We start from the raw sequence: 24775 nt of genomic DNA on the forward strand, positions 1-24775 counted from the left end.
AAAACCACAGCCAACCACATTCTAACAAAACCCTCTCCCATTGGATCGTGCCACTAACCAATCGGAATGTACCGTGCCCCCCCCGAACTTTTGGCGGGTAAACATCGATGTGTCTTTAAATGTGTATGACCAGTGACCCTTTGGTGCTTTCGTATGATTCGTTTCCAAAATCGAATAACAGGTGGTGCCAGGAATGGTATAACACAGTTGTGGTCCGTATTGATGAAGTAGGTATCGTGAAAATGTCACAAACAAAATAAACTGGTCGTTTAATCGATTTATGATCCATGTTCGTTCGCCGTCTGTGGATATGAGTCGGTGCCGGCCGGGGTCACGGCTACGAGTATCTCCAGCTTTTGTTTTGCACTAGTAGACATTTCCAACTAATGTTCCTCAACAGGCCGAGTTCTATAGGAGATTGATCAGAACCTCCACCCAACCATTGGTTGTTCAATCCACCAGAGGGGGCCTCTGGCTTCTGCACTCTGGCCGTATGGTTTCTGCTTCGATCATTTCCAACAGCAACTTGCGGGTTACATAAAATTGCCGCGAAAAATGTATCCAAGCGCTTAGCAGGTACTTTACGAACGAAAATCGGACACAGAATGAGATATTAGGGCAGTATGCCAAGAACTAGGTAGAAGAAATAGATTTTAAGGAATGTCGTAAATAGAAAAAAGCTGGGAGGTTCCGAAGGTTAGGGGTGAAGGCACGGCCACTGGTGATGACATAGTTAAAACCTGGGATGCTCGAGTGGTTTGAGTTGGTTTCTGACCGTAGATTGTTTGTTTGTTTTTATCGTCACATTTACTGGTGAAGTCTTGCCTCATTCCAATTATTATCTGGCCCATTTAAAGACTCTTCACAAGCCCACTTGTACTGTGTATTTTAGTTGGCACATTAAAATTTCAGAATAATACAAGAATTTAATGTTGGACAATTGGTGTATTATTGCTAATGCCAGTGAATATATAAAATGGTACAATAACGTGTTAAACAGTGGCTCCGGACTGAAGTAGTTTAATTAATATGTAATATTTAACGCCATTGAAAAAGCGATTATGAGAGCAAAAATGTAAAGTTTAAGAAAACCTTTGGAGAAGCATGTCAAATTTAATTTGGCACTAAATTGGAAAACAAGTAGTCATAATCGCTGTATATAAAGGAGAATTGTAAATAGAAATATAAAATGCTGGACATACACAGCAGGGTAGATCTGAACTGAATAAATGCAAATTACTGTGGATGCTGGAATCCAGCATCTGATATAATTTGCTTTTATCCAGTGTTTAACTCATGCAACCTCTCTTCCAGGAATGCCTACCCTGAATAAGTACTGCTCTCTGACAGGATTTTCGTTTGTCTCTCTTCCCCCTGGCCACCTTCACTGCTTTCCTCTTCTCACTCAGCTTTGACAAAGGGTCAGCTAGACTCGAAATGTCAGCTCTCTTCTCTGCTTACAGATGCTGCCAGACTTGCTGAGATTTTCCAGCATTTTCTCTTTTTTAGATCTGAACTGAAACACAGTTAACTTATTGGCTCAATGATCCTTCTAAAGTCCAGAGGTTTAAGAATAGATGTATAAGTTATGCTTACTGAAACAGCCATGAAATTTAACAAGACAGCCATAAACCTGTGACAATGCCTGGGATCTTAAGTGTTCAGTTCAGAATGTCATTGAGCTGAATTAAACCACAAAAATCAGTTGTCAATTTCAGGGAGTTTAATAGTGGGTTTCGTGTACTACACCTTTCTGGTGCTGTGGTCACGTTTTGGTGGGCTGACAATCATGGAACTAGTTGCAACTTCCACCTGCACCATATTTAAACCCTAGCTGCACACCTGTTCAATCATTGCTAGATGTGAATAGCACTTCCACAGTTGAATTATTTGGGGGTGGTCGTGATCACAGTTACCTAACACAGGCAATTGACAATTGTCTGATGGCTTACAGCTTAAGAAACAGCAGTTTAGATACGATACATATGATACATAAATTAATTAGACAAAGACAGTTAGGAATGGTTTATTGATAATAGAAGACAAAACAGACTGAACGCTTGGAACTGTAAATGAAAATTGTGAAAACAGCATCCTACTTTGTATCTGAGTGTTAAGGAACTCTTCTCTGGGTCATTCTTTTCTTCTTTTAGTCCATCTCCCTTTTGGAGACAACAATTGAGCACCATCTGATGAGGAATGTCTTTACCCCAAGCATTTGCTCATATACACTATATGAGGGAGGGAGCTTATGCTATGTCACTTAATTTCCTGAATCCTTTTGACCATCTTGTCAGATGTCCATTGTCCTCTTGCCCACGTCCATTTGAAGGTTAATTCCTATTTCTCCAAAGAGTCCAACCTTACTTTTGAAAACACATACAAGAGGGTTGTGTGGCATCTGATAAATCGAGTAGACTGTATTTGGATGCGTGTGGCACAAGCCACGTCATACAATTGCAGGAGATTTTAAATGCAGTAAGATTCATGAATACCTCCCATTCACTTGAGAATGGCAGCACTGCATATAAGACCTTATCAGCAAATACTGGGTACTTGCAGTTCAGGGTGAGACAAAATCAGCTATGTAGCTTTATGCAGTTTATGACTGTCTTTATGAATTCTGGCCTGCAAATCATACTTTTCATGCTGCCTGTGTTGACATGGTCAAGATTGCTTGCAGTCAGGATTTGTGTCCCACGTTGTTAGTTGTCACATGTGTTTAACATGGAGAATTCTATGATTGCAGACATCTCTAACCTGTTCTGTGTAAATATATGATTAATGTAATTGCCCCCGAAGAGCTTTGCATTGCTGAGAAGTTGAACCCATGTTCTCAGACTGGAAAACCTGTCCGATGGGAAACCAATCCAGTGGTCGCTATTTTAAAAAAAATTTCTAATGCCCATTTGCCATTTAGATGAAGTTGGAAAGCAATGCTGGTCAACTTCATAGAGTAAGTCATGCTTAGCCTGTTAATCTAGGTGACCAAGATATAAGGTCCCTCAAGAACCCCCCCCATGACATGTTCATGTTCCTTTCTTATTTCATTTCTCATTCCATGTCAATTTCATCATCTGAGCTTTCTCATTTCTGCCCAACTCTTGCAAAGATTTTGCATATGCAAATGTATTGACATTGTCATACATCACACTAAATTAGGTGTACATTTTTGAAGATAAGAACTACTTTTATACGTTCTTTTAAGATAGCACTTTGGTCACAACTACTCCCTAACTCTTCTCTCATGCTTGCTTTTCTTACCTCCTCTGATTTATTTTCCATTTCGAAGTCTGGCAGTATGTCCTTGCAATTTGTGTTAGCAAGGAGTCTTTTAATATCTGTAAATGTTTCACCCCTTTGGCTCGCTCCCTCCCTCTGTCAGTTTATTTGAGGGTAGTTGAAATCCCCATGATTATAATGTGTCTTTTTTTCATGTATTTGCTCATATATTTCTTTCCACAATTTGATTGTCTGTGATGTGATCACCAAATTACTTTTCATATTCTTTGTAATCATTATGCATTCTCTTTATTTCTATGCTAAGTATGCCTGTTTATGCTGATGCTATTGTTGTTTTTTAATTATACAGCTACCCATCACCCTTCTTTATTTCCTGTCTTAGATATTGCACAATGTTATATCAATCTTAACCTGTCTGCAGTCCTGCCTATTATCCTTACTGGAACTTTGGATAAAATTTAGGTGTTTTGCAAAATGGTTACTTAATCAGCATTTGGTCTCCACATTGTAAAAGACACCCATTGTTCATTGAATTGTACAGTGCTTTGCCTAACTATTCATTGTTTCTCTGGACTGTTTTTTTGAGTCTTGAGCAGTGGAATGGCAGTAGATTAATCATTATGTTTTGCATCGGTTGTGAGTGCCCAGGCAATATATCAGGGAGTGATGATTAAATCTGGATTTTTGGGGGAAATGATTCCTTTAAAAAGCTGGTGATCAGAGAAAATTATGTTGCAAGTGGAGGACATGGTTGAAGGTGATTCTTGAATGAAGATAAAGACAATGGCAACTTCATGCCCTGGGATTAGGATAAAGAATGGAGCAATAACATGGGGATTGGCCAACAGTCCTGTCTACTGTGAGTGAGGCAAAAAGGATATTTTGGAAGCTTTGAAAAGTGATACCCTGAGAGTATTTGCTATGCAGGTGGAAATCTGGAAGATGGAACTGGAATCTTTAGAAGTAGCTGGTTAGTAAGAAATATAATTGCAGGAACTGATTGACTTGTAATAAATGACAATAGAAGAAGGAACAAAAAAATGCTAAAGGAAAGGAAGACTCTTTGAACTACATAAAAATAAAAAAGGATAGAAGTTTGAAACTAAATTAATAAAATTCTCTCTAGCAAAGAATGAAACTAGACTTGAAGTGTCAACTCTTTCTCTTTCCACAGCTGCTGCCAGACATCTGGAGTTACTCTATTATTTTCTGTTAATTTCAGATTTCCAGCATCTGCTGATGCTTTTATTTTAATAAAATTCTTTGAACTTGAGCACAAACAGGGAGTAGTACTATCACAGTTATCAGCATAAAAAGAGATTCTACTAAAGATCCAAATAGAACTGGAACAAAGAATATTCAACATGAGCGTTTATTGGGCAGTGTTGTGTTGACTTACATCTAAAAGACTCATCAACGTTGGTTTAAATGTAAATAGTGAAATATGTGCAAGACCAATATTGAAACTGCAACCTTCTGACTCAGAATCAAGAGTTTGATTAACTGATCTAAACGGCTCCTTTTTAATATACTCAAAGCACATTTGAAAATTTGTAAGTAGTACAGAAGGTTCATTTACTTGACTGTTAATTGGGACAGTATTTTGCAACTATGTTTTGTAGTCTCAGTACTTTACCACTATAAACAGCTGTTTATGCTGCAGCCAATTTTAGTATTGTAAAAACCTCAATAACCTGCGCTCAGTTCAAATGAATGATAAAGCACTTATAAGGACTAGATTGGACTTGGTCATAGGTACTTTAACTTTTATTAATATTCAAATTACATGCCATGTATTTTAGCCTATGAGTACTTGTGAAAACTTTAATTCTTCAGAAATAAAAGCAGACCATGGGGATTCAAGGATTGCTGCAGTTTGTTAAGGAAGCCTCAGAACCAATTCATATCAAGAAGTACAAAGGACAGACTGTAGCATTGGATATGTACTGCTGGCTGCACAAAGGAGCTTTTGCATGTGCTGATAAATTAGCACAAGGAGAACATACTGATCAGTAAGTTCCTTCTTGCTTCTTTTTTAAACTCGTGTTATGTTTACTTCCCCATGAAATATTTACAGTAGAATTATTTTCTGCATTTTTTTAGTTTGTTTGATAAATCTAATTGGTTAAAGCCACCCAATGCCATGTGATAAAATGACTAAAAATTGACTTTTGACCATATGCAAATATATGATTTCTAATTGGAGAAATCATTTGTAAATTATTTCCCCTTGAAATGCTAGTCATTCGCAGCTGCAAGGGAACAAAGCTGTCATTTCAAGATTAATGATAAGGGGAGATATGGAATTTATAAACCATCAATTTAACAAAATGCCACGTTATTATTTTAATAAATGTTGTTGAGAGGTAGATTCCTGAGTGCAATATCCCTAAACAGTCTTATTCTAGTTCATAGTAAATCTGTAGCACACAGCTGTCTATATTTCATCATCAAATTGACAATATTACCCAGATAGGTCAGGCAGCATCCAAGGAGCAGGAGAATCGACGTTTCGAGCATGAGCTCTTCTTCAGGAATGAGCCTCATTCCTGAAGAAGGGCTCATGCCCGAAACGTCGATTCTCCTACTCCTTGGATGCTGCGCTTTTCCAGCAACACACTTTCAGCTCTGATCTCCAGCATCTGCAGTCCTCACTTTCTCCTAATATTACCCAGATAAGCAATAACAATAACTGATTTTCTTCCTGTGAATTATTCTGTGTTGTACTTGGCCATAGTGTGCTTTACTTACAGCAATATCTGTTTTTATCAACTAACAGGCCAGACAGCATCCATATGCAGAGAAACAGTTAATATTTTATGTCATTTTGATGAAAAGTCATCAATATGCTTTAAATTGCTTACAAATATATAGATGTATTTCATTCAAACAGCTTGATTTTTGGTTTATTTTGTGATTTTTTTTTCTAATACTTCTAAATTTGTCTTTTGTTTCAGATATGTCAATTATTGTATGAAATTTGTTGAAATGTTGGACTCATTTGGAGTCAAGCCAGTCTTAGTTTTTGATGGATGCACTTTACCTTCTAAAGAAGCAGTTGAAAAGGCTCGAAGATTGTAAGTAGTAAATGTCTGCAGTGAGTTTATGGTTCCTGTGGTTTCAGAGATTTTCTTGGTGTGTTTACTAATGATAACTTGGAGAAAGTAAAGCGCTGGTTCAATGTTTTATTTAATATGCTGCATTAACTAAATGTATAACTGGCTAAACATTTTTCATTTCTTATAAATAACGAAACTCTATTTATTAAAATGTTGTTATTATTTTCAATCAATGTACTATAGAAATAACTTAATATTCCTGAGGGCTAGATTATTGAGCAATAAATCTAGTTAAAGTTTTTTTTTAGTGCTAGCTGCAACATGATGAGTTTCTTGCTCTCAGCAGTAATCTGCTGTTATATACTACTGTTCTAATTTGTGTCACTTATCTGTGCAGGTGTTCATGCATGTGATTAAGACACATTTATGTTTTGGTGGTTTTCTGCCTTACAGACGTAGGCAAGCAAACTTGCAGAAAGGAAAGCAGTACCTTCGCGAAGGGAAGACAAAAGAAGCTAGAGAGTGTTTTACTCGGTCTGTCAACATAACATCTGCCATGGCTTATGAAGTCATAAAAGCAAGTGATTACATGTTTACTTTCTGCTTCTGTAACTTGTGCATAGATCTCAGTTTGTAAGTTCAGATTTTTATTTCTGTCCTCGTGATTTTTCAGGCCATTGTTTAGATCTTTCCAAAATTACTTCACAAATTCACAGCTTTACATTACAAAGAATGTACATCACAGAAATTGGCTGCTCAGCCTACTGGTCCATGTCCGTACTTGTACGTCATTGCAAGCCTCTTCCCTCTCCAAACTAATTTTGATAGCATATTTCTCTAGTCCTTTCTCCCTCATGGGCATATCTAACTTTGCCTTGAAGGCATTCGTGTTCTTCATTATGATAGCATACCTGCTTCATGTGGTAGAACATTACACTATTCATTGCTCTATGGGTCAAGACATTTCTCCTGATTTCATGACTGAATTTATTAAAACATTATAATTTTTTTTAGGGAGTCCATTCCATCCACAAGTCTGACCTGCTGTTTGGGAAGATAATTGGTTTAAGATTTGGTAATGGAGAGGGAATCATCTCAGGTTTCCATTTCAGCTGTTGTCTTTTGGTTTTGCAATAGCATTTTATCTTGTTATTGATTATGGATTGCAGTGCAAAGGGAATTAAATAAGACAACTTGTTTTAAAAGAAAGAACAATTTTGTTCATTTTTTTTGTACCAATACAGGCAGCAAGAATGAGGGGAATGGATTGTATTGTAGCACCTTATGAAGCAGATGCTCAATTGGCTTACTTAAATAAGATTGGCATTGCTCAAGCAGTTATTACAGAAGATTCAGATCTGTTGGCATTTGGATGTAAAAAGGTAAATAAGAAATGTCATAAGCTTTTTTTTGTTTCTTTCAAAGGAATGCTTTTATTAATATAACTTTTTAAATTGAGGCGTAGATTGTTTGACAATGTTCCATGATGTCAGGTCACCAAAATTATTTTTTGAAGTGGAAAGATAGTTGGATTGGTTTTTTTTAGACAGAAATTTTCAGTTTTTTTTAAACAAAATCCCTGCTCTTTCACGACTTTTTTTGAGTATAATTCTTGTTTTTATGCAGAAACTTCCTCCTCTTCAACTGAGATTGGCTGTTTTGATACAGATATGGGATTGTGCATAGCACCTCCTGATAATTTTTTGTCAGATGGGGGATTAAACTGAGATGATCCATTTTAAGCTGTTTCCTGAGTGAGACTGAAGAAATTCTTTGAACTTTATAGTAGGGCAACTCCTACATTAAACTAACTTGTGGTTAAATTAATTTGCAAAGGCCTGTAGTCACAAACAGTGGAAGAGGACTTTCTTCATGTCAGTATTACAACTTAAATACTGGAGTTGAACAAATGGAAAATAACTTGATATTTTCATTGCACTTTTAGGTTGTACTGAAAGTGGACAAGAATGGGAATGGCATAGAAATCGACAGAGCTCAGTTTGGCAGATGTAAACAGCTTGGCAACGTATTCACTGAAGAGAAGTTCAGATATATGTGTATTTTATCAGGATGTGATTATTTGGCATCTATTCATGGAATTGGTTTAGCGAAAGCATGCAAGCTTCTAAGGATTGCAAACAATCCAGATATCATTACGGTGGGTTTTTGGACTTGTGCTTGTTCTACACTTAAGTAACAATACCTACAAGAGAATGAGGAAGCATAAATTACTTAAGGAAAGTTTTCTTTAAGGTTTGTTAAGGCAGAATATTTATTGGAACTTGGACTGTATAACGAAAATAATGACCCTTGTCTAGTCCACGGACTCCAACAGATGTGCCACTAATCACCAAAGATCATTGTAATTCTGGAGGAGAATTTCTTTCTTAAAAATAACAAAATACAGTTCATGCACATTCTCTCGGGGCTTTTGCAGATGTTACAGCAGGAAGTCATAGAACTTCTTCTCCATTCTGCCTGATGGACAAGTTTGCATGGTTTAATGGTGTTTGTTGATATAAGGAGTTCAGTTTACTCTTCTTATTTTGCTATTTTCAAAGTACAAAATGGTGACAGTCTTCAACCTTTATCATCTCTTTTACTGAAGTTTTTTGTTTAATCTTTCATGGGATGTGGGCATCACTGGCTAAGCCAGCAATAATTACCCTGGAGAAGGTGGTGGTGAGCTGCATTCTTGAACTCCTGTGGTTGAGACACCCATAGTTCTGTTATGAAGGGAATTCAAGGATTTTGATGTGGTGACAGTGAAGGACCTGCTATATGCTTCTAAGTCCAGGTGGTGTGTGGCCTGGAGGGACAAGTGCACGTGGTGGTGCTCCAGTGCATCTGCTTCCCTTCACCTTCTAGCTAGTAGTGGGCTCTGGTTTAGAAGGTGTGGTCTGAGGAAGTTTTGCAAATTACAGCTGTACATTTTGTGGATGCCACTGTACATCAGTGGTGAAGAATGAATGTTGAAAGCAGTGGATGGGGTGCTAAACGAGTGTTGTTAGATCTGTACCCATACAAGTAAGTGGACAATACTCCATCTCACACCTGACTTGGGCCTTGCAGTTGATAAACCAGCATTGGGAGACAGACGATGAGTAACTCACAGAAAAAATCCTAACTTCTGATGTGCTCTTTTAGACACCGTATTTATATGGCTGGCCTTGTTTAGTTTCTGGTCAATGGTAACCCTCAGGTTATTGATAGTATAATGCCATTGAACATCAAAGGGTGAAGATTGGGTTCTATCCTGTTGGAGATGGTCTTTGCTTGGCATTTTTATGGAATGAATGTTATTTGCCACTTATTAAACCAAGTTAAGAGCAGTCACTCCTGCTTCACTTCAAGGAAGCGTGTTGGAGAGTATGCCAGGAGCAACTCAAGGCTTACCGTAAAATAAACAAGTCAACCTGCTGAAGCTACAATACAAGACTATGAGCATGTCAAGCAGCATGCAAAAGACTGGCCTAAGCCATCTCACAACCAACAAATCAGATCTAAGATTTGTAGTCTTGCCATATCCAGTAAATAATTTATCAACTTTCTGGAAAAGGAAGCTCCTAAAATATCCCCATCTTCATTGATGGGGGAATTTAGCACATCAGTACAAAAAATAACACTGAAACATTTGCATCCACCTTCAGTCAAAAGTGCCAAATGAATGAACTATACCTGCCTCCTCCAGTGGTCCACAGAATCATAGGTGCCAGATGTCAATCAATTTGATTCACTTATCAAAGCATACCAAATGCCTCCTTCGCTATCCTATCTACCTGCAACTCCACTTTCAAGGACCTGTACTCTAAGTTCTCTTTGTTCAGCAACACTCCCTAGGACCTTACCATTAAGCGTACAGGTCCTGCTTTCCCAAAATACAGCAGCTCACATTTATCTAAATTAAACTCCATCTGCCACTTTTCAGCCCATCTGATCACGATCCCATTGTAATCTGAAATAATCTTCTTCACTGTCCACTGCACCTCCAATTTTGGTGTCATCTGCAAACATACTAACGATACCTCTTATGCTTACATCCAAATCATTTATATAAATGATGAAAAGTAGTGGACCCAGCACTGATCCTTGTGGCACTCCACTGGTTTCAGGCCTCCAGTCTGAAAAACAACCCTTCACTACCACCCTGTGTCTTCTGCCTTTGGGCCAATTCTGTATCCAAATGGCTAGTTCTCCCTGTATTCTATGAGATCTAACCTTGCTAACCAGTCTTCCATGGGGAACCTTGTCGAATGCCTTACTGAAGTCCATATCGACCATGTCTACCCTTCTACCCTGATCAATCCTCTTTGTTACTTCTTCAAAAAACTCAATCAAGTTTGTGAGGCATGATTTCCCACGCACAAAACCATGTTGACTACCCCTAATCAGTCCTTGCCTTTCCAAATACATGTACATCCTGTCCCTCAGGATTCCCTCCAATAACTTGCCTACCACCGATGTCAGGCTCACTGGTTTATAGTTCCCTGGCTTGCCTTTACCACCCTTCTTAAACAGCTGCACCACGTTAGCCAACTTCCAGTCTTCCGGCATTTCACCTGTGACTATGGATGATACAAATATAATAGCAAGAGGCTCAGCAATCACTTCCCTAGCTTCCCATACAGTTCTAGGGTACACCTGATCAGGTCCTGGGGATTTATCCACCTTTACCCGTTTCAAGACATCCAGCAATTCCTCCTCTGTAATATGGACATTTTGCAAAGTGTCACCATCTATTTCTCTACAGTCTATATTTTCCATGTCCTTTTCCACAGTAAATTCCGGTGCAAAATACTTGTTCAGTATCTCCCCTATCTCCTGCGGCTGCCTTGCTGATCTTTGAGGGGCCCTATTTTCTTCCCAGTATCCCTTTTTTCCTTAATGCATTTGTAAAAAACCCTTTGGATTCTCCTTCAGCCTATTTGCCAAAGCTATCTCATGTCCCCTTTTTGCCTTCCTGATTTCTCTCTTAAATATATCCCTACTGCCTTTATACTCTTCTAAGTTGTGATGCAGTAATCTTCCACCAGGATATCCAATCTAATTTATACCAACACAGATCTAACTTTAAATACTGGTTTGCATTGGTTTTTCCTTTGCTTGCTTTGTAATTTGAACTTGCGTTGGCTTTTTCATTGGTTGCTTTGACATCTGGACACTAAAAGTGACAAGTTTTATGATTACTTCAAAGTACTTTTCACAAAGTTTCCTTGTGTTCATTCAATTTAATTTATCATGTAATCTATGTTGTTTTTAATCTAATGTGTGTCTAGTTGCACAACAAATTTAAATACTTTTGCTTATATGTGTAGCTTTTTTTAAATCTATTGCACACTCGAAAATGACAAGGCTTTCTTTCAGTAAAGGTGGGAAATAACAGAGTTCATAACGCCTTTCCATCTGTAGCAATAAAATTAATCTTCAGTTCTACTTTTAAATTCAGTTAGAGTTTATTTATGGGTACAATTTTGGTTCTCAAAATTAATTCTCAAAAATAATACCTGTTTCAATTAAGGGTTATGGTGAGCAGGTGGGTAAGCGGACTGAGTCCACAAAAAGATCAGCCATGATCTGATTGAATGGCAAAGCAGGGTCAAAGGGCCAGATGGCCTACTCCTGCTCCAATTTCTTATGTTTTTATGTTATGTTCTTGTGTTTCTCCCATGCATTCTTCACATCACAGATTATTAAGAAAATGGGGCAATATCTGAAGACAAATCTGACTGTTACAGAAGAATATATAGATGGATTCATTCGGGCAAATAACACATTTCTATACCAATTGGTGTTTGATCCATTGAAACGGAAACTTGTTCCTTTAAATGCTTACTCAGATGATGTTGATCCAGAAGCACTTGACTATGCTGGGCGGTATCCTTTGCATATATCTGTATTTGTTCTAGTTCCCTCACTTATTAATTAGTGTAACCAGTTTTTTTTTAAAAACAGTTTGTCCCACTTTAAAAACTATCATACAAACAGAGGGAGAGGGCATGAAAATACCAAAGGAAAACAAGGGTTGCTCAAAAACATAACTGAAATTAGCAGGTTAAGTCTTTCTGCAGCTGATGGAATGTGGATTTGTCTGTGTCATTTGGTCAATGGGCTGCACAAGGTCTATCTCATTAAGGGATTATGCAGTTCAACCAGGAAGTTTTGCCCAAATAACACTCTTTTTGGCAGTGCAGAGCTTCCTTGCAGTGTTAAATAATCAAATTTAAAATTTAACAATTTTTTTTTAAAAAACTTTTTAAATTTTAAAGTTGACATATAGTAGGAGAATTTATTCACAAACGTTTGCATGGAACAATTTGCTTTTGTTGACTTTGATCAATTGTGAAGTAACTTAATCAATGACTGCCATTTGCAGAGTGCTGCAGCTGCTTGTGAATGTGGTGAAAATAATTTGTAGTGTTGCACATAATGTCACACAACTTGTGTTTCAGGTAAAGACATAAGTCTTGCACTTATTGCACAAAGATCTCTGTTAGCCTAGAAATAAACTAACAGGGTTTAATTTGCCTCACTCTCCATGTTAGTAATTTTAACTTCTCTCCATCAAAGTTTGCAGTGAAAGTGAAGGCAATATTTCAGCAAAAATAATTAATCCATCTTAATTTGCTGCTGACAAGCTACTTCATGAAAGGAATGCAGTGCAATCCCAAATGTCAACCTCAATTTATTCAAATCTGCTGAACTGGCGATATTGATGGGGTGGGAGAATAGAGCAGAGATGTTGATCCAGAAACACTTGATTATGCTGAGCAGTATCCTTTATATAAGTCTGTATTTGTTCTAGCTCCCTTACTTATTAATTAGTGTAACCAGTTTTTTTTTTACAGTTTGTTTGTATGATCCAATTTCTATGTTAGGAAAATTGTCCCTAATTTAGTTAGGGGTGGAGCATAGACCAATGTTTTGTTAAGCAAATGTTCCTACCTCAGATTTAAAGTTAAGGACTGGTCCTGCATCCATTGCCATTTGTGGAAGAGTGTTCCAAACCTCCACCACACTTTTTGTGTGTAGGAATGCTTTCTAACATCTCTCCTGACAATCTGGCCCTAATATTTAGACAATGCCTAGTTCTGGAATAGTAGAAAGTGAGGACTGCAGATGCTGGAGATCAAAGTGAGAGTATGATGCTGGAAAACACAGCAGGTTAGGCAGCATCTGAGGAGCAGGAAAATCGACATTTCAGGCATAAGCCCTTTATCAGAAATGAAGGTTCATTCCTGATGAAGGCCTTATGCCCGAAACATCGATTCTCCTGCTCCTCGGATGCTGCTTGACCTACTGTGCTTTTCCAGCACCCCTCTCTAGTTCTGGAATATTCAAGCAGTGGCAGTAGTTTATGTACCTTATTTTTTTCCTGTTATGTTTAAGGTGTTGATCAGATCATCCCCAAACCTTCTAAATTCTAGAGAAAACAGCTGTAATTTGTATAATCTCTCATAGTGTAATCCCTGAAGTGCAGGCCCATTCTTGTAAACCAATGTTATACTCCCTCAAAGAGCAATGTATCCTTACAAGGACATCTGGTATTGCTCACTTACCTCTGCTGTTGTCAGGGATCCACTTATCCTTGAGCTCACAGAGATTTGGTGGTGGCTTGAGTGTTTAACGGACATTGCATATGTGTCCTGAGCCACCCAGTACCCCTGTTAAGGTTTTCCTGCAGTCTTTTGTTTTGGTGGTCAAGGTTAACTGTTCAGAGGCACTCTATGCTGAATAGAAGAAGTCAGAACTAAAATCTCAGAGAAGGAGGCATTTATTCTCTGGTGGTAATGATTCTGTGGAAATCTTTTATCACAGAAAGCTGTCAAGACTGAGTCATAAAGAACATTGAAGGCGGAGATAGACATTTTTAATTAGCATAGGGAAAAGACAGGAACGTGGAGTCGAGTATTATCAACTCCTCCACAGTCTCATTGAAATGATGGGCTGAATGGCCTACTTCTTCTACATCCTATGAAAATAGCCTCTATGTAAGTCAAATATGCTTCAATACTATACTATATTATCTGTTGAGTTTAATGAAAGACTATTTGTTTTGTACCATTCATTGTGCATTTTATTGGTGCGTCCTTTTATTTGGGAGCTCAAGTAAGTTTACTTATTGGGCATTGTTGGATAAACAATATTGTATTATGGTTTAGATTGGTCTTCTTCCCATTGATGGTTTGTTGTTAATATTTTGCACCTTAACCCAGCTACTCGCAGTCATTTTGGTGATGAGAAGGCTCTTCAAATAGCTCTTGGAAATATAGATGTCAGAACATTGGAGACCAGAGATAATTATAACCCATGTAGTTTCCAGGTAATGTGCAACTGATGTAATGATTTCAAGTTGCATATGTCAATTTTAACAATTTCTACAAAATCAACTATTATGCTGTATAGAGTCTAATGTATTATATATGATATCCTTCATAATTCTCTCACGAGTAAAAGGGAAACATTGTGCAAAGTAACTAAGACAAAATGCCTAGTTTAATTAGCTCCTCTGTCTTCTCCTCCCCACCCCCCTCACAAATATCAAAGGTCTTTTGGACTTCCTTTGCCGAGTATACTTTTTTTGCAAAAGCTGCTTTGGGATAGGTATAGATAATCCCAAAAGTTAGAGCTTGAGACTATTAGAGATGCTAATTTATAAATGTCCATACCAAGAAAAAGGTTGTCAAGTACCTTGCAGTGGCTAGCCAATGTTGAAACTCTCAGTTCAGGTGCATTCAAAATAAGCTTCTAAGTGAATTTTGTTTTTGATCTGGAATGTATTTAAAATGACCATTAATGAAATTCTGTCCCTTTAATTAAGCACTTTTTTCTTATAGATCTGGGTTTCAGTCATTTTAGTTTATGCTGTTAAAGATTACATATCTTTAACTTGAAATAGATGGATCTGTATATACAATTTTCATTTTAGCCAATATTTCTTTCTAAAGCACCCTCATAGAAACAGGGTTGTCTCATTGCTGTTTGGGATTTTGATAACAAATTTTATTAAGAAGTTATGATGGCAATAATTGCACTTCCAAGAATTTTGAAGTTGGTAGTGGGATACTTCGAGGGTGTCCTATTGTCTTGAAATGCACAATATAATCCCTCCTTTGTAAAACAAACAATTAGATGTGACATTTTGTTCTCAGACTCCAGTGAAAATTACTCTTGGGCAAAATGACAAAGCAACGAAGCAGGAACTGCCACACATGCTTAGTATATGGAGTAAAGAGTACAGAACATGTGAAAATCAACTTTCAGTCCCAAAGGCACAAATATCACCAGAAAAACCCTGCACTCGGGGTAAAGAGAAAATTATCAACATCAAAAGATTAAAACTTTCCAATAGAGAGATGATGGCTAAAAGATCAAGAGAAGGTAACAAAGATTTGACTTGTTTCTTTTCCATTTGTAGTAGTATATAAGAATTTGGATTCAATAATAAAGCTCAGCAGGAAAGATCTTATCAAGAAATAAACATATTGGTTAAAAGGGCACTCAGTGGAGGGTAAACTGGCAATCTGTATTGGACAATAAAGATTGGTGCTTTTCATTAATCATATGGTTTCAATATATAAATTCCACATCTGCCAGGACTGTCTTTCCTGTGGATCCTGAGATCTCTGGAGACTTTACAATTTCTTGAATCTAGCCTGTGAGCCACCCTAGCTCTAACCTACTTGCACATTCCTTTGCAGCTTTTAGACTTCAACTCTAGTGACTCCTGTTTCACTTTTCAATGGATCAATAATATCTGACCAGCTCTACATCGTCTCCTAAAATATCTGTTTACTTGGGACCAAAGCTCACATTGTCCCTCATCCTTCTGAATGATTTTATTGATGTTGTTGAAAACCTGACTCTCAGTCGATGATAGCTAGCCCCTGATGAAACTGCTCTTGGCCAAATCACTGGAGTGATGTCATTGACCCTTATCACTAGATAACACTGGGTGTCTCTGGCCACTCCTTTGCCACATTCTCCTCTTTTGAGCACCTTGGGTTATTCCACCTTACTCACATTTAAAATTACATCTTCTCACTGAGCTCCTCATTCAGGAGAAGACCGTGTAGATTACACTATTTCTGGGGATTCTCTAACAAGGGGGCATAATCTGAGAATTAGGGCCAGGCGATTCAGGAGAAATGTTAGGAAGCATTCCTACACACAAAGCATTGTAGAGATTTGGAGCTCTCTTTAACAAATAAACATGGATACAGGATCAGCTGTTTATTTTAAATCTGAGATAGATAAATTTTTGTTAAGCAAAAATATTAAGGGATATGGGCCAAAGGCAGGCAAATGTAGATAAATCAGCCATGATCTTGTTGAATGGTGGAACAGGCTCAAGGGACTGAATAGTCTACTCCTGTTCCTATGAGATAGGCTGCTGGAAGATAGCATATGCTCTGAATGACACTTCATCCTTAATTTCAATTCCCACCAGAACTTGGTTTGCTATTTTGTCTAGTCTCTCTAAGCCTATTGTCCTAATTATGAAGACATCTTGGCACACTTCCCTGGATCCTCATATCATCTTATTTTCTATTTGACTTAGCAGAGTCACTTTCTCCAGAGTTATTATCAGCTGCAGTTTCAATACACAGTTGTGTAACCCTTTTCACCCTCTATTCACCCCAATATTTCTGTAGCTGTACAGAAGTATCCTTCTATCCCTTGCCTTAGCTACCAGAAAAGCATCTTGTTTGTTCCTTGGAACAATCTAAATTTTTGCAGTCTCAAGGAATATTGCAGTGAATATCTGATGTAACCATCATCATTGATTACAGACCCACATGAAGCATCATTGGTCCTTGTTCTGGTTTTTGAAAAGCTATTACAGGATCAGTCTTGGAAAGCAAAGTATATTCCGGGCAGCAGGGTGGGTGAGTGGAATGCTTTCCTCTGAAATTGAAATTTCTGACCTCAAGACTTTAATTGCTTATGTGATAATGCAATTAAATGGGTTTTTCTACAAGTAAAGTTCACTGTTCTGTGATCAGGAAGATTTCTAAGATGAAGCACTGTTATGTTGACATGGCTACAGTAGTATAATATTCCATTGATAGTAGCTGAAGAAATCAGTCACATGCTTGTTTAACAGGCTGATTTCGGGGGGAATCTAAGATGGCGCCGATCTGAGAAGATCACCCTGCAGAGCTTCGCATCACAGCAGGAGCAGGACGGTCCTTTAACCTGCCCAACCCAGGTCATCAGGATTTCTTAGGGCACCGGAAAGATTGTAGAGCCCCAAGGAACATTTAAAAATTGACTTACCTGTATTTTCAGCTGTCCAGAAATGCCTAAAAAGGGAGGAACATCCGAGGCCTGGTCTGCAGCTCCGCGTGCAGCAGCCTCTGAGCCGATTACTCTCCAGGACCTGGTGAACCAGCTCTTGAAATCTCGGGAGGTGCTGGGGAAACAGATTGAAGAGAAGCTGGCTCCAGTCTCTCTCATGCTGCAGAAGCATGAACAGCAGCTGGGAGACCTGGAGAAGAGGACGGATGAGGTGGAGCACAGGGTCACAGTGGTGGAAGCTGATGCCAGTTCATTGAAGGATGAGATCCAAGCCCTGAAACCAGGTTCGTAATTTGCGTGACCAAGTCAATGATCTTGAAAACAGGGGCAGGAAAAAAATCATTCGGATCATCGGTCTGCCTGAGGGTAAGGAAGGTGAGCAGCCTGCGGAATTTGTTGAAGATTGGCTTCCGAAATACCTTGACTTGGAGACTGGCATGAGAGGATTGAAGATAGAGAGGGCTCACCAGGTCGCAGCGCGGAGTGGGGTCTGGGTCAACACCCTTGTCCTTTCCTGGTGCGGTTCCATCATTACTGGGATGAGGAGAGAGTCACGGAGGCTTCCAGACTCTAGGGGAAGGACCCGAAGGCCCTAATTTACGAGAGGTCTAAGATCATGCTTTTTCAGGACTTTTCAGCGGCGGTGATCCAGAAATGAAAATCTTATGATGGTGTCAAGAGAAGACTGAAGGAGCTTGGGATTCAGTACTCCTTGAGATATCCGGCAGTGTTTCGGATCACCTTAGATGGATCCATTGCATCTGTTTGACACATCGGAGAAGGCAAGAGACTTTGTGGACCAACTAACTTAATTTAAACAATTGTAGCATGTATAAATATTGTTGCTTGGGTATGCGTTTATCATTCTTAAAAGAAATGGAGGAAATCTGTTGGAGCTTTGTTTTTTTCCCCCTTTTTTTTTCCTCTGTTGATAATAATTTGGTTCAAACTATGTCTGGCGGTGGTTAAGATGTACATTTTAAATTTCTAAGTTGGGACATACCAAAGGATGGGTGGGGTATTTATTCCCCTTTTTTTTATAAAATAATGTTTTTTTATTCATATTGATATTCTATGAGGTGTTTATTCTTTTTAGCTTGTGCTTGCGATGTGGCTCTAGCTGGAGAAGTGAAGGTGGTTGAGATGGTTAGATGCCTATTTATGGGCAGTTCGGGATGGGTAGTTGCCCCCACCGGGCAGGGGGTGAGTTCCCCTACTCAGCACTATTGGAGCTTTATATGTTGGTTTGTTTTCTGTTTTTTTGTTGTTTTTTATTTTTAATAATTTTGTATGTTTGTTAAATGTATTGGTATTAGTTTATGTAGTTTTTATATTTGGTGGACCATGCGATACTAAGGCTCAGCAATTTGTGGTTCGGGTTCATCCTCTCTGGAATTTAAATGTAATTGCAAAAGATTATGGCTAATGATTTGATTAAATGGTGTACCTGGACTATCAAGGGAAGTCACTAACCAATTAAGAGGAAGAAGGTACTCTTGAGTCTTAGAAAGGAGAAGGTAGATTTTGCTTTGTTACGGGAGACACATTTGGACAACAAGGAGCATCTGAAATTACAGCAGATTGGCTTTGACCGAGTTTATTTTTCATCATTTAATACCAGAAGTAGGGGAGTGGCTATATTGGTTCGGAAAAACCTCTCATTTGAATTGTTGGAATGTGTTAAAGACACACGGGAGGTTTGTAATTCTTAAAGCCTTGATAGATGGGGAAGAATATGGTATTTTAAATGTTTATTGTCCCCCAGCTTATCCTCTTAAATTCTTGGTAGATGCTTTTTCTAAACTGATAAGTCTCAAGTCTCGGCACATCATTATAGGGGGAGATTTTAACTGCCTCATGGACCCCACAGTAGGCAGGTTGCCTCAAGGTCCCTCGATACCCCCTGCACAAACTAAACAGTTATTGGGCTTGTGTGGGGAATTAGGGTTAGAGGATGTCTGGAGGTGTCTCCACCCTACAGATAGGGATTTCACGTTTTTCTCCAATCCACATAGATGTCACACGAGGATTGATTTTTTTTTTCTCTGACCCCTCCAGTAACCCTGAATCTGGTGGCATCCTGTACGATTGGTAATATTGCCATCTCCAGTGTACCTCATGGTTAAGGTTAAGGATGTTATAGTGGATTCAAGGTACTGGCGAATGGACCCCTTTATTCTCATGGACAGTAAGTTTGTGGAGTATTTCTCTAGGGAATTTCGGGCATTCCTAGACATCAACATAGGCTCGGTTGATAGCTCCTCTGTTCTCTGGAAAACTGCCAAAGCTTTTGCCAGGGGGTTAGTTATTTCATATTCCACCAGTAGGAAGCAGCAGAAGGGTGAGCAGCAACGTCTCCTTGAAGCAAGGTTAAAGGCAGCCAAGAAGGCCTATTTTAACAGACCCTCATTGGTCAAACTACAGAGGATTATGGCACTGCATTCTGCACTAAGTTCCGTGCTCACGCAGGTGGCAAAGAAGGAGCTGGCTTTTGCAAAGCAAGGTTATATGAGCATGGTGACAAGCCAGGCAAATACTTAGCATACCTTGCCAGAAAGAGAAGTGCCCCACAAATCATTACACCGATTAGGGAAGAGTCTGAGGACCTAACTTACAATTCTAAAAAGATTAGTGTGGTGTTCCAGAGATTCTACTCTAAATTATATCAGTCTGGGAATTGTGAGGAGGGGCAGGCCAAAATGGAATCTTTTTTAGAGATCTAAAGCTCCCGGGTGTGACTCCTGAACAACAGTCCCTTCTCAATGCCCCATTATCAGAGCAAGAAGTGCAGGAAGCTGTGAGGCAGCTTCAGAGTGGAAAGGCGTCCGGTCCTGACGGACTTCCCAGTGAATTCTATAAGGAATTTATAAGTATACGGTCAGTCCCGATGCTGAATACGTTTAATGATTCATACAGTCATGATTGTCTCCCACCATCTCTGAGAGAGGCCAATATTTCACTTATCCTTAAAAAGGGGAAGGATCTGGAAGACTGTGCTTCATACAGGCCCATCTTGCTCTTAAATATGGACTTTAAGATCCTCTGTAAGGCTCTCGCATTAAGGCTGGAGACTGTATTACTCGCTATTATTAAAGAGGATCAGACTGGTTTCATAAAGGGTCGCAGATCCTTCAATAATGTTAGGAGGCTGCTTAATGTAATTCAGGCATGCCAACAGCAGTTAATAGAGGGATTGGTGATTTCTTCAGTTGCAGAGAAGGCATTTTATCCAAGTTGAGTGGCCGTACCTTTTCTATACTCGAGACTGGTTTGATCTGGGCGAAGTTTTCATAAGATGGGTAAAGGTTCTCTACAGTGTACCTCTCTAGGCGGTCATTACCAACGGGGTACGATCAAGCAATTTTAATATTTCTAGGGGCAGCTGGCAGGGCTGTCCCCTTTCACCATTACTTTTTACGTTGGTGATTGAACTATTGGCAGAGGCCATTTGTGGGGATCTCAATATATCCGCTCTAGAAGTGGGGTCAAAATTACATAAGATCTCGCTGTATGCAGATGATGTTCTTGACAAAACCAGCAGTTTCAGTGCCTTGCCTGATACAATGCATTCACACGTTTGGTGCTTTTTCAGGGTATAAGATTAATTTTGCTAAATCAGAGGCTATGCCTATGGATGGTCTTACAAAAGAGTTGGCTCTTGACAGTGACTATAGATTCCCATTTAGGTGGTCACAGGGGGGTTTTGTGTATTTGAGCATATTCATTATTCCAGTTCTTAAACAAGATCTTAAACAAGATCCCCAAAGATGGGAGGCACTTCCAGTCTCGTGGTTGGGTCGGACAGTGATTATTAAGATGAATATTCTCCCTCGTTTGCTATATCCTATGTGGATGCTCCCCCTGATTTTCAATAAACAAACACTCAGGAGACTGAACGGTTGGTTCAGCTCCTTTATCTGGCACCATAAACGGCCCCTCATTAAATTAGCCAAATTGCAGTTGCCTCCCAGATTGGGAGGAGTAGACCTTCCGGACATTAAAAATTACCACTTAAACTCGCTTTTGACCTACGTGAGTGATTGGGTTTATGGGGACCCTCTTTCAATATGGCAAGATATCAAAGTCTCCCAGGCAAGGTGCCTCCTTACCCGTTTGCTGTTTTTGGACAAGGTGAGGACAGTTAGGGAATATTGCCATAACCCAGTAGTCATCAACACTGTTAAAGCATGGAGGGCAATTCGGCAGAGGGAAGGTAATATTGGCAAAACATCTTTGTTTACACCTTTAGTGGTATGCCGGGTTTTCAATCGGTTATGATAGATTCAGGATTTAAATATTGGTCAGCTAGGGGTGTATCTTGCATGAGTGATTTATTTGAGGGAGAAGTAATGATGTCCTTCGATCAGTTAGTATGGAAGTACTTACCTAACAGAGACCTCTTTCGTTTTTTTCAAGTTGGGGATTTTATTCAAAAAAAGACCACACTTTTGACTGATCCCTACAAATCTGACATAGAAAGAGGGGTACTAAGGGCTAAGAGTACACACTCTGGCAGTACTTTATATCACCAATTGGGGAGTGCCACCTCAGATGAGTCTGATCGACTCTGCAAGATGTGGGAAAGAGAGCTGGGTGTTGAAGTTTCATCAGAGGCATGGGAAGATATTTGGGAGAATGCAAGGAAGATATCAATTTGTAATAGGACCCATGCTTTACAGTTGAAGATTCTCCACAGGGTCCACTTGGCCCCAGACTGTTTGTCAAAAGTTAAACCAGGGGTATCCTCAGCATGTCCCAAGTGCACAGTCTGCACAGGCACTCTTACCCATTGTCTGGTCTTGTGTAAGGTTTCAAACCTATTGGAGCACTGTGGCAGGTGCAATAGAGAGAAATTTAGGTGTAGGGGTGGAGAAGGGCCTTATTTCTCTCCTTTTGGGCCTACCCATTGTATTTCCTGCAGACGTGCATAAGAAAAAACTTTTCGGTATTCTTACATTCTGTGCAAGGAAGAATATCTTGCTAGGTTGGATATCCGAAAAAACCCCAGGCCCCTCAACCCCTCCAGGAAGATTATTATGGAGCATATTCCCCTGGATTTTCTCACAAATATGGTACACCACAAAACTGAGAATTTTTACAAGACATGGCAACCCTTTTTGAAATACCTGGACACAGATTATTCTGCCACACTAACAAGGACTTTTATATAGCTGTAACGATTGTGTTTCATGAGTCCAATATCCAGGGAGGAGGAACTGTGAATGTATGAGTGTTTTGTTTGGCTGGGCTGAGTTATTACTATTTGTTTGTTTGTTGTTAGGTATTTATTTATTTAAACAGCTAGTTTAGTTTTTTTTAATTTTATACTTCTCTACATTCATATAGGAGGGTGAGTTGGGAAATTTTTTTATTATTTGGGTTTAGTTTTGTACTATTTTTGTATTGTTTTGTATTTGTAATATTTAAAAATCTATATTTTTTCTTAATAAAAATATATTATAACAAAAAAGGCTGATTTCCACTTACTGTTTTTTCAGTTTAAATGCACAATCTAGGTGTGTTTATTGAAATCTAAATATACACTAATATTGTCTTAAAGGTGGTTTTGTTTTTGCTCATCAGATGAAGGCATTTCGGATGGAGATTTGTTAAGTCAGTACTCCTTTCCAAGTAGCAAAAAACAAATTGTTGAAAAGTGCCTATCTCCACAATCTCCTTCAGAAGAGGAGGAATCCTCATCAGTGGGCCACTCAGTCAAGGATGAAAATCCAAGGCCTCATTCCAAGATGCGGAATCGGTTTGCTACCATTTTGCAAAAGAGAAATCAGGATTCGGGTGCCATTGTTGTTCCTGGAACCAGAAGCCGGTAAAGTGATTGTTTTCATTTAACACTGGTTTGGTGTCATTAATGCAGAACCAGTCTGATCTTTATGTAGTCAATGCGTTGTCCTGAGAACAGTTCTGTTACAAATATGTTGCAAGTGCAGGTATCTCCCGCTATCCAAAAGTAGAGCGTCCCGATGAAACCTTTCATTAAGCCAAAATGGCATAAAGCAAAGAAGCATTATGAGAAAAACTTTGTCGTTTTTCATAAAAGTCTTCGGATTCACAAAAAAAAAGGTATTATTGTAGGTCTTCTAAAAGCCAAGTGGTGTAAAGCGCACATTCGAAAAGCGGGGGATACCTGTACATTATTCAGAAGTGTGCTTTGGGGCAAGGAAGAACACTGGTTTGCTTTTTTTCTTCAGTGCAGACATCCTCTTTGTGCAATGTTATCTTTGGATGTCACTTAACTCTGCATTTGATTTTTCTTCCATATTTCTTTTGTAGGTTCTTCTGTAGTCCCAAAGAAGCTTGTGTTGTATCTGATCAAAAAACTGGAACCAAAGCATTACCTGATGCAACAGGAAAACACAAGGATTTTAACTCAATTAGTTTTTTTAATAGTGAGGAAAATAACACCTTTACAAATATAAAGAAAAATGAATGTAAGCAATATGAACAGTCCCCTGAACTTTTGAACACTAGTCCTAATGCCAATACAACTCCCTCAGATTTGAATTTAGTGGCCAGAAAACATTTAAGTGCTTTCAGTTGGTCTGGAGGTCTGGAAGAAAAATTGAGGATGCCCAATCCTGCTGCTGATTTATCTGTATTGCAGCAATTCTGCAGAAAGGTGGGATCCTCACCTGTAAGTGGATATAATGAGAGCAAAGTACAAAACAATCAGAATGCAATCCAGAACAAGCCAAGCCTGCTAGAACGATGTGAGGAATCCTTAGATGAAGACTCTGAAATGATGGCCTCCCCACAATCTCCTCTTGGTGTTAGTTCTTCTCTGGACAGTTCATGCAGTGGTTTTGATTCCTTGGGCTCTTCTCAAAAGTCGAGGAATTCTGATTTGGATGTAAGATGCCTTATGCTTACTTTAGCCTATGAATTTTATTGAAGTGAGAAATTGTGTCAGTTTGTTTACTAATGCACTTATCATTGTTCCCTTTTTATGAAAGGAAACTAGTAACAAAACAACATCATGTGATCAAGTTTGCAGTCCTGTCACATTGCCAGAATTATCTGTAACTGTAAAGCACAGGGTAAGTATTCTGTTTCTTTCTTACTTTCCAGACCTTTATAAGCATTTTCTGAAGAACCGGCTTATCCCTCTATTTCCAAATACATATAATTCAAGAATTTGAAAGCTCTTGAAAAGTACT

The 24775-nt window shown here is 38.8% G+C and overlaps 1 protein-coding gene across 4 annotated transcripts in view; it reads left to right on the top strand.

Moving 5' to 3' along the window:
- The first annotated feature begins 64 nt into the window (after positions 1-64).
- exo1 (exonuclease 1) overlaps positions 65-24775 on the top strand; it is a 29435-nt gene continuing 4724 nt past the window's right edge. Inside the window, exons 1-12 of one of the 4 annotated variants that reach the window (XM_060830831.1) lie at positions 65-227; positions 5080-5255; positions 6201-6320; positions 6756-6883; positions 7551-7684; positions 8248-8460; positions 11989-12176; positions 14526-14622; positions 15452-15680; positions 23184-23427; positions 23892-24468; positions 24572-24655. In XM_060830831.1, the coding sequence (XP_060686814.1) occupies positions 5095-5255; positions 6201-6320; positions 6756-6883; positions 7551-7684; positions 8248-8460; positions 11989-12176; positions 14526-14622; positions 15452-15680; positions 23184-23427; positions 23892-24468; positions 24572-24655 (2175 nt within the window). In that variant the 5' untranslated portion in view covers positions 65-227; positions 5080-5094. Of the gene's footprint in view, positions 228-518; positions 577-5079; positions 5256-6200; positions 6321-6755; positions 6884-7550; positions 7685-8247; positions 8461-11988; positions 12177-14525; positions 14623-15451; positions 15681-23183; positions 23428-23891; positions 24469-24571; positions 24656-24775 lie in introns of those variants that run through there. The other 3 variants (XM_060830832.1, XM_060830833.1, XM_060830834.1) reach the window with 3 other exon arrangements.

The sequence above is a fragment of the Hemiscyllium ocellatum genome, chromosome 10 (assembly GCF_020745735.1).
Source record: "Hemiscyllium ocellatum isolate sHemOce1 chromosome 10, sHemOce1.pat.X.cur, whole genome shotgun sequence".
Classification (NCBI taxonomy): Eukaryota; Metazoa; Chordata; class Chondrichthyes; order Orectolobiformes; family Hemiscylliidae; genus Hemiscyllium; species Hemiscyllium ocellatum.